Here is a 10,628-nt window from a genome sequence, read left to right on the forward strand (position 1 = left end):
ACTAGAAACTGCGAAATGCTTTATTCATGCATCCCAGCAAACAATATATCATTTATAGACAGCCAAGAAAACTGGCATTACTGAGAAGGGATACTGTTGATCAAAACTTCAGATTTTTGGATGACTTTAACATTCCCTATTTCTTTTCCTGTTATCCCTTCACCAAGATTGGAATAATTGCTTTAAATTGTATAAATTAGACTTTTGGGCTCCATTGTTTTGCCAGGGACAGTTTCCTCAGTGTTGCTCACTCATGGCTGCATGAGACTTCTCCAAGTGACATGTAATAGGATCTGCGATGGTGAAAAGCAATTAAGCATAAAGTTTACTTTTTTCTGTATTTGCATTTTACTTGATTTTTGTGTTTTCAGTGGCAATAAACAGCAGTGGATCAGCAGCAACACAACGAGGAAATTTCATCCCCAAAAGGCACTGTGTCCTGAAGATAGTCACTTAAATTAGACTATTTATATTGCAGAAGCCTGTTATTGCATGGCTGAACTTTAGAAAGTATTTTTACACAGAACAAAGACTGTGGATTTTTCTCTTACACTGGAATCATATCAAGAAAGGATCACTTCACCACTAACATAGACAGGAGGAGGAACAATCACAGCAATCAGTAAGTCTTTTTGTACACATGTTGGCATATAAGTATTGTTAAACAGTAAGACAGATTTGGAGAAATATAAACCGACCCATTAATGAGATGATAATACCAACATTATCCACAAGAAGGCACTGTTGTATCCAGTTGAGAAATGTGTAATTGATTGCTCTGATGGAAATATGATCAATTAGTTTGGTGGCACTCAAAAAGAAAAACAAATCATTATATAAATCCCAAAAACAAATGTAAAGCGATTACAGAAGAAATTAAATAGTAAACTAATGACAGTTTTATGTACGCTGGATTAATTACATGTTGCTGTTGTAAATACAAAAACAGTATAGAATTTTTTAAGCTTTTATTCCATTAATGCTGTCTATAGATCTTGTATATATTGATATCTATTCATACTTGATTGATTTGTAACAGAGAGAGAATTAAACATTAAATAATATTGTTGGTAATAAATCCAAATAATAAACCTTATCAGAACAGTGCATGACTGGGAAATATACCACCAGAAAGAAGGCTACTACTTCACTACTACTAAAGTCCAAGTCTATGAAAATGTTTTTCGCAATGAAAGGGAAAAAAAGTTCTGACTGGTTGAGTAAGAAATAAAGCAATTAATTCCTTCAATGTTTTGGAGGTACTTTTATTTAGAGTAAGGATCAAAATGTTTCATAAAATGCCAACAAAAGTAAAAATAGTTTTCACTTGTACACTACATAGACACATAACACTCATTGTAATTTTTGATCGGGTTGCGCCTTCATTCATCACAGCAGGCTTATATCAGTATTATCACGTTGACAGGATGACTTTATCAAAAGTACTTATTCACTGACTACACACAATTATAACTAACTGTACAGCCTTCAGAAGAGATTGTGACTATAATTGTAACTGATAATGTATCAAAGCATAATGCAAACTGCTGCCAGGGACATTTACTGATCCTCTGAAACATACTATCTGTAAATGAAAACTCAGATACACCCTCAGTTATGGCTCTGCTGTCCAAAGGCCAAGGCAGCACAGAAGGTTGCTGAAAATATAACAGAGCACAGTGTCCCTTTTTCTCAGAGTTAGCTTGTGTTTGCGGGTGCACCTGAAGCAGCAAGGATGTCTGCTAGGATTCTTGTAGCTTTGCTGGCTCTGTCCTGCACTGTTTCTGCACAGTCAGACATTGAAACTGAAGCGAGGAACTTCCTGCAGAGCTTTGACGAGGAGGCCACTGAACGTACCTATCAGTACTCACTGGCATCATGGGCCTACAACACCAATATCACAAAGGAGACGTCAGACAAACTGGTAAGTGTTTAGAGAACATCCTAAAGCTGTTCACACGTAATGGTCATGTAGTTACTTACAAAGTAGGAAATAAAAACACGTGGTGTGTACTGATTTATATACTTTGACGTGTGTCTCTACTCTGTGCAGTCAGAACAGGGGCGAATCTGGGGCAATTTCTACAGCCAGATGTCAGAAGAGTCACAGAAATTCCCCATTGAGCAGATCAGGGATCCAGAAATTAAATTACAGCTCATCTCGCTACAAGACAAAGGATCTGGTGCTCTATCCCTGGATAAAGCTGCACATGTAAGATAGGTGCTCCAAGTTTAATTTCACTTTGTTATAAATTAGTATGAGGATGTGTCTTAAAATAGGTTTGAGTTAACTCACTGTATCCATGAACATAACATGTTGTCCTTGTGTTTTCTTTGAAATCTGCTTGTAGCTAAGTAAGGTGATGAGTGAGATGAGTACTATCTATAGCACAGCAACTGTCTGTCTGATGGACGACCCCCTCAACTGTCAGACTTTGGAGCCAGGTATTATCTGTTAATAAGGTCCAGTTATGACAAGGTGGCTGATAAATCAGTTTATAATTAACACAGTCACTGAGAAAAGGAACATAATGTTTCACCAAGGAAACCTTTGTTTGTGAAATACTGTTAACACTGTTGTAATATTTAGTGATTTCACTTTACATTTGTTTAAATAGACCTTCCACATCAACTAGAGGTGAAAAGTATATTTACTCAAATATAATGTTTAGGGTCCTGCACATTTGTATTTGTTTTTGAGTGTTTCTTTTTTATGCCACACTTTTTACTTATTAAAAAAAAATAGTACAATGTAAAAATACTCTATTACAAGTAAAAGACCCAAATTCTAAATCTTGCTTTAGAAATATTGGTAGCTAAATGTACTGAGTATCAGTATTTAATGCAAAATAGCTCAGTTATTAATAACTCCTAGGGTTACACATATTACTGATGCATACATGAAAGGTGCATTTTAAGCTTGGTTAAGTTTTTACAATTTTATCTACTTGTGAGTTTTTTTAAATAACTGATCATATTGTTTCCTTATAAATCCTTGAATTCCTCTGAAATGTATCAGGAAATGGAAATACTAATGTAAAGCACAGTTGCCTCAACGTTCTTCTTTAGTAAAGTATTTGTGTACATTTATTTCATGTAACATTTACTTGAGTTTAATGTAACCTGCAACCGACGTGTGATTACAGGTCTGGAGCATGTAATGGCGAACAGCCGAGACTACTCTGAGCGTCTGCATGTGTGGGAAGGATGGAGGAGAGAAGTGGGGAAGAGGATGAGGCCTCTGTATGAGGACTATGTGGATCTGAAGAACGAAGCAGCCAAACTAAACGGTGATACAGCTTAAAGAAAAATATTTCACTTAATGTGGTCATGTTTTATGCAATGTTGTATTGTGAAGGTGTATTACATTTCTAATATATAAATATCAGAGAAGCTACAACAAAAATAATCTCATCGTTGCTGCTTTTCTTAACTCTGGGTGGAAATCCAGTGAAAGTACTTTAACCTCAAGCTTAGAAAAACAGTTTAGAAGGAAGTGTATGTATGAAAGCTAGTAAATTAAACTGTGCTGGGTGTGATAACATTTGAGAAGACACAGGACAAACACACTAAGCGGATCAGTGCTAGAACTTCCCAAAATCTTCTTCTAGCACTATTAAAAACAGCTGACAGTCGTAACCTACAGTATACTCATGTAATACTAGAAATGTCATGACTTACATCATGCAAAAAGGAGTCTGCATCTATTCTTCCAAAATAGCACAGAAATGAGTCTGTGCTCATAACACTGTAAACTGCCGTGTGTGTGTCTGTTGTTTCATTTTTCTTTTGATCTGCTTCTCTCTGGCACATACATTGTACAGGTTTTGCAGACTATGGAGCTTATTGGAGATATAACTATGAAACAATTGAGGAGGACATTCAGTACAAGTACACTAGAGATCAGCTGATGGAAGATGTCCGTTCATTATACAGGGAGGTATGTCTAATATCCATCCATGTCAGTGGAGTTGACTCTGGGGTCTATGACTGTGACTGTTTCAGAGCATCTACTGTACATTAATGAGAGAGAATGTGCAGTTTGTTTGATTATGAGGTACTTTATTGCTTTTCACAGATACTGCCCTTATACAAGGAGCTACATGCCTATGTGAGAGCCAGGCTTATTGAGGTCTACCCAGATCACATTGATTCACAAGGACCTCTGCCTGCCCACCTGTTGGGTATGTTGAGGATTTTGTTCTGAATTAATAATCAGTCTTGTAATGCACAGGAAAGTGCAAATATTAACCCTAGCAATATAACTGTTGGGACAGAAATTTGACATAATTGAAAGAGGAAACCTCATAAAGCCAACAGCACAATGAGCTTCATTATCATTAAATATTCAAGATTCAAAGCTTTCTTGTCATATACACACAAAAATGGTTGCACTGTGCACTGAAATTAATCAGCAGCTTTTCTTACTGATCTGTAGTGTATGTAGGTTGTATGGTGTTTTGTCTTGCTTCACCCAAAAAGTATATTAACAGCATATTGAACTTAAGAGTTTGTTGTGTAGGAGTTAAGAAAACTGAATTGAAGTTTAGCATGTAGCACCAAACTTGCATCATAATATCACAAATTAAATTACAAAATTATTTTACACCACATTTAACTAGTGCAGCGAATGAAAAAACAGTCAAAGTCAAAATAGTCAAAATGTTAGTTTTAAGACCTGTCCAGAACTGAAATATGTCTCCCTCTATTGTCCAATTCTAACCACTACCACCTTTTGCGTGAAAAAGCAGTGTCTGCTTGTAAAATGAGAGTTAAATATGTAATTTAAAGCTTTAAATTGTTTTTATTTTTAAGATTTGGTGAAGACAAAATTCTGACCCTTAGGTAAAGGTCATTTAACTACTTGCACCTTGTCTGAGTAGGAAGTGAAAAATACTTATTGTTTTTGCTGATGGCTCAGGTGACATGTGGGGACGATTCTGGACCAACCTGTACCCTCTGTCGGTCCCTTACCCTGAAAAACCAGATATTGATGTCAGCAAAACTATGGTGGAGAAGGTAAAGTACAATTTTGTGTTTTTTTTTAGATTATTATGTTTGCATGTTAAAGCATATGAATAACACAAAATTAAAGAAATGAAACAAAACACAAAACCCCCTGAGAAAACTGAAATTATCTAGCCATTGTCAATGTGAATCTCAGGGTTGGACTGAGCGTCGGCTTTTTGAAGAAGCAGAGAAGTTCTTCATGTCTGTGGGCCTGTACAAAATGTTTGACAACTTCTGGAATAACTCCATGCTGGTGAAACCTGAGGATGGACGAAAGGTGGTGTGTCACCCGACAGCCTGGGACATGGGAAACAGAAAGGACTACAGGTAGGATAAATTTACAAACATGCATACAGTATATTCACTCATGCATACATATGCAGCATGCCAAAATAAATATCATGAACAGAAATAAATACAGTCAACCTGCTAAAATTGAAGCTGCTGGCTCTAAAATTAAAATAAATTGTTCTTCCAAAACTTTAGAGTTTTTGCAGTGCAACTGATTTAATTGTAATATTGTATTTGCCTAATTAAAACCTTACATTTGGAACTGAAGACTTAAACAGAAGGAGCCCTTTTTTAAATTTCTGTTTGAGGCTTTTATGTGCTGTTAAGAGTAATCTAACTGTAGATCAGTACACGAGAGTCATAAATATAAATATGCGGAAATAATGATGTTGATTAAACTCTGAGTCATTCTGTCTTGCTGATAAAGATAACCAAAGTCTCCATGCTGTCAAATATTAATCCACATAGTTGTCTCATTATTGACTGTTATAGACTGTCTATAGTAATAACGTTTCTTTCCATAATTCAAGTTTTATGGATGCTCAAGTGCCAGTGTTGGTTGTAGTTACTGAATCAAACATATTTCACTTGAATCCATGTTAGTCCACCTGTTTTCACAGACTTTATTTATCTTATTGATCTTCATTACCATGAGTGTTTGTTATATGTAACTCTTCAGAAAGATGTTATTGCACAGAAAGTTTTATTGCTACAATACAACTGATATGGTATCATATCATGTTACACAAAATAATTGCTGACACTTACACTTCTCCTGTCATGACGTCAGAATCAAAATGTGCACAAAGGTCAACATGGACGACTTCCTCACAGTGCACCATGAGATGGGTCACAATCAGTACCAGATGGCTTACCGCAACTTGTCCTACCTCCTGAGGGACGGAGCCAATGAGGGTTTCCATGAGGGTGTCGGAGAAATCATGTCCCTCTCTGCTGCAACACCCAAACACCTACAGAGCCTGGATCTACTGCCGGCTAACTTCACTTATGACAATGGTACGACTTGTGTGCTGTATATAACAATGAAAATTATAAATGGTTTTCTGAGCCCCAACTTTCAGCACAGTTTCTAGCAGCAGGCAACTCTTTTCAGCAAAAAAGCTCTAAAAAAACTACAGCAGGCAGACAAAGCTAGCGACTAGTTAATGAAAATACTGGTGCATGTAGCTGCTTAAAATCCAGATATTTCTGTCATGATGGTGGAGGCCAAAAGCAGAGCTAAAAGGACAGTGACTACTGGACCTTTTTTGGTCACCAGAGGTTCAATTTTAAATGTGTGCTAAATTTCCTTCATGTCTTGCTCTTCACTAGCAACTACACTTACCTTAGTGATTTTGATAATACTGACTTGATCCATTTCCTCCAAGTGGCCAAAACATTCAGTTACTGCAAGTTTAACATTTGAGGAGCTCAATTCTGCAGTATACGGTACTATGACGTTTTTACCTGATAGTGGCAAATTTAAATGAAAGTGTGAACACACCAGAGTAGATATGAGAGACACATTAATGTCTCTAGGCTGCTTCTCACTAAAGATATGTAGGATAAAATAGCTTCAGCATGGGTCCACTTGGATAGTCCATGTCACTAGTATCAAGCATACCATGACCTTGGGCCCTCTGCTAAGCTAAGATAAGATAAGTTCAGAGGCGATAAGATAAACTTTAATAATCCCTGAAGGGAAATTCAATTCATTTCAATCTATGTCTATGTCAATCATATGTCATCAATAGTATATCAAATGCAGGGTATAAAACGTGTCTGGCTCAATAAGCTCACTAAAATGTACCAACAAAAGCACAAACATAAATATGTCATAAACTATTTTGTACTTTTTTTTGCCTTTTAGAAACAGAAATTAACTTCCTGCTGAAACAGGCACTGACTATTGTGGCCACATTGCCATTCACCTACATGCTGGAGGAATGGAGGTGGCAGGTGTTTGCAGGGAACATCACCAAGGATAAATGGATGCAGCGCTGGTGGGAGATGAAGTAAGAAGTCATGTATATGAAGCATCTGTTAATAATCCAGAAGAACTGTAGGAAATTTAGTTGAAATATGATGATGACAATTAAAGTGGACATACTGCAGACAAATACAGAAATATTTTGTGTTCTGTAACCTCGGGGGCTGCTTCACTACAGCTTACGGCACCAGTCTGAGTAAGGGCTGACTTTCTGTTGTCAAAACAGGAGGGAGCTGGTAGGGGTGGTGGAGCCGGTACCAAGAGATGAGACTTACTGTGACCCACCTGCTCTGTTCCATGTATCTGGAGACTATTCTTTCATCAGGTAAGTACCTCTGTGAAACAAAATCTTTAAGGAAATAAAAGCATATAAAAGTAAATTAACATGTAGATTCTGTTTTTTCTTAAAATCAGCCTTGACAAGAGTTATGTTTTTGTGTTTATAGGTGACAACATATTTATGAATACTGTATTCAATTTCTAAAACATTCAAAGTAGCATCCAAAATGTATGAGAAGCCTAACTTTATTTTAATTTATATAACCTTACTGAGCAAGAGTGAATCATTACTGAATCATTTGATAGTACTAGTTGGCTACATGAAGCTGAAATAAAGAATCACACACCTTACACGCAAGACGAACATCATCCGTGTGTGTGATTGTCGCTGGTTGTGAATGCAGGTACTTCACAAGAACCATATACCAGTTTCAGTTCCAAAAAGCACTATGTGATGAAGCTGGTCATACAGATGCCCTATCTTCATGTGACATCACTGGTTCTACTGCAGCAGGCACAAAGCTGAGGTATGAAATGCCTTCTACTTTTTCTGGTCATCCCTGTGACAGACATTGATATTTTGAATTGGAAAAGCCACCTAACCATTAGACATATAGATACATAATGTTTATTTTAGCATTTTGTATAACATAACACTAATGTGGTGCATACAGTTTGTGGAAATATTATGTGTTATTATCATCATCCCTGTCAATGTCATGAATGTCTTTTGCTAGGAATATGTTAGAGATGGGAAAGTCCCAGTCCTGGACCAGAGCGTTGCATACAATAGCAGGTGATGTTAAGATGGAAGCCCGCCCCCTGTTGAACTATTTCCAAAAACTTCATGACTGGCTGAAGGCAGAGAACAAGAAACATAACAGGACTGTAGGCTGGAAGACAACGGTAGATCCTTGTGAGTAGAATTCTGAATTCTGAGTAGATTCTCACAAATTTACCACAATCAAGAAGTTGTGGTTATATGGGGGAGGTTATTTGCCAGATTGTGTCTTGTCCAGTAATTTACTGAACTCTTGTTGTCACCATGAAGTTGCCAGAGAACAATAGTTTACCTCTCGTAACACCACTATGTGTTTGTTCATTTTGGCTTTTGTACAGATTAAACAAAGGAGGAATATTGTAGGTAAATGTTACCATTGATCAGAACCAGGGCATCTGGTTCCTTATTTTCCACACTGTGGTAAACTGACATTACAGCGAGGGGTAGCATCCCTGAATAAGCACATTTCATAAAATATGAATAATTAATTAATGTTCTGATTCTTATGCAGATTCAGAATATGCAATTAAAGTGAGACTAAGTTTAAAGGCCGCCATGGGTGAAAATGCTGTGAGTATTATTAAGTTTTTTATTTTATGAGTTACAATATGCAATTACACATGAAAGAATTCTTGCAGTTTTAAACTTCAGCGTGACATTAAGGCAAACTTTAATGGACTAAAATGTGTTTCAGTATTCCTGGAATGCCAACGAGCTGTACCTGTTCAAGGCCAACATTGCATATGCTTTGAGGCAGTATTACAGCCAAAAGAACGAGTCCCTTCTCTTCACGTCAGTATTACCTTAGGACTGAAGCTATGAAGATACTTTTTCCTTTGTTTTTCTCTTTTGTTGCCAGTGATTGGAGCTTTTTCTATTTTTTGCACCTGCAGATCAGAGAATGTTCTCACCTATGAGGAGACTCCCAGAATCTCCTTCTACATTGTGGTCACCAACCCAGCAAAACCCTCTATATATATTCCAAAGGCTGACTTGGAGGCTGCCATACGGTAAGGCACAAGCTAATTAAATTTATTCTGAAAGGCTTTTAGTCACACTGGCTCTAATGATAGCAAATGTTTCTTTTGTTGGTCTGTAAGTCTACCTTTTTGGTCCAGGAGCTATTGAATAAATTGCCATGAAACTTTGTTCAAACATTCATGTTGCCCAGAGACTGAATATTATTGACTTTGCCTTGAGTAGATCATCGTTTTTCTTTCCACTTATTCAGTAAAGTAACGTCTGTCATGTCTGTTCTCTAAGTGTGAGCAATAATAAACCTGTTTCAATATTGATCCCAGGTTATTTCGAGGCCGAATCAACGATGCCTTCCAGTTGGATGATAGGACACTGGAGTTTGTGGGTGTCCCTGCAACACTGGCCCCTCCTGTGGAGCAGCCAGTGGAGGTGTGGCTGGTCTTATTTGGTGTGGTGATGGGACTTGTGGTGCTAATGGGATTGTATCTTGTCATTTCTGGGGTCAGAGAACGCAAGAGGTGAGTTTAGTTCAAGGTGACATTTGTAGCATGTTAAAGCCAATATCTGCCTAATGGAGAGACATGTTTGTGCATTTTTAGGAAATCTGAAAACACGGGTGTGGAGAATCCCTATGATGCCAGCATTGATGGACACACTAACAAAGCCTTTGCTGACAGTGATGATGACCAGACTGGATTCTGATTTACTGAGGAACAGAGGAAAGGGCCCATGGGCCCAGTGCGAAACAAAAAAGAAAGTGAAAAATGTTTTTATAAAGCATTTTTCACAAATGTACTATGAGTTTTCATTAAACATTAACGTTATATAATGTACATTTAGTATTTAAATAAAAAGATTTAATTCAAAAGTCCTTTGTGACAGTGTAGCATTAATTCACTTCCAAGTGAATGTACCTATTTTGTGTACCATTTTCACATAGTATTATAATTTCTTTTATAATTAGTAGTAGAACCTAGCATTAAATATACATATAAATAAATATAAATATATACTAACTGAATATTTTACATTTAACAGAAAAATAGATTTAATCCAAGCTTTATTTCCATTAGTTCTTTCGGTAGGCACAGTATTTTTTCCAATGTTGCATTCAAATTGTGTTTTGTAATTTACAGAACATTACATTGGTGTAATTTAAAATATCCTTATATCTTGATGTAGTGATGTTTATATTTTTAGTAAATTATCTTCTGCTTTGATGTTCAGACATTTTTGTAACACTATTTGTTGTTTTAAAATGTACAACTAAATGTTAGGGTTAAATAACCTAGTAGATAG

The 10,628-nt window shown here is 36.6% G+C and overlaps 1 protein-coding gene and 1 long non-coding RNA gene across 2 annotated transcripts; one reads left to right on the forward strand and one right to left on the reverse strand.

Annotated features, from left to right (window-relative positions):
* ace2 (angiotensin I converting enzyme 2) lies at positions 1-10,390 on the forward strand. Its single transcript, XM_026320164.2, has 19 exons — positions 1-622; positions 1,697-1,924; positions 2,054-2,212; positions 2,352-2,445; positions 3,147-3,290; positions 3,825-3,940; positions 4,079-4,184; positions 4,922-5,019; positions 5,165-5,337; positions 6,092-6,318; positions 7,172-7,316; positions 7,518-7,616; positions 7,975-8,097; positions 8,308-8,486; positions 8,863-8,921; positions 9,046-9,143; positions 9,245-9,361; positions 9,653-9,847; positions 9,929-10,390. Exons 2-19 carry the CDS (start codon positions 1,736-1,738, stop codon positions 10,029-10,031), a joined length of 2,424 nt encoding a protein of 807 aa, XP_026175949.1. The 5' UTR covers positions 1-622; positions 1,697-1,735; the 3' UTR covers positions 10,032-10,390.
* LOC113138042 (uncharacterized) lies at positions 7,303-9,758 on the reverse strand. Its single transcript, XR_003296424.2, has 3 exons — positions 9,632-9,758; positions 7,918-8,130; positions 7,303-7,640 (listed from the first exon to the last, which is right to left on the reverse strand). It is a non-coding gene; the product is annotated as an uncharacterized LOC113138042 (long non-coding RNA).
* Positions 10,391-10,628: the final 238 nt, after the last annotated feature.

This window comes from Mastacembelus armatus, chromosome 3, assembly GCF_900324485.2.
Source record: "Mastacembelus armatus chromosome 3, fMasArm1.2, whole genome shotgun sequence".
NCBI classification, from domain to species: domain Eukaryota; kingdom Metazoa; phylum Chordata; class Actinopteri; order Synbranchiformes; family Mastacembelidae; genus Mastacembelus; species Mastacembelus armatus.

Coding starts and splice junctions, on each gene's coding strand:
- ace2 (XM_026320164.2), top strand. CDS start 1,736: ATGTCTGCTAGGATTCTTGTAGCTTTGCTGGCTCTGTCCTGCACTGTT. Junction 8,487..8,862: donor GAAGACAACGGTAGATCCTT/GTGAGTAGAATT, acceptor ATTCTTATGCAG/ATTCAGAATATGCAATTAAA. Junction 8,922..9,045: donor CCGCCATGGGTGAAAATGCT/GTGAGTATTATT, acceptor AATGTGTTTCAG/TATTCCTGGAATGCCAACGA.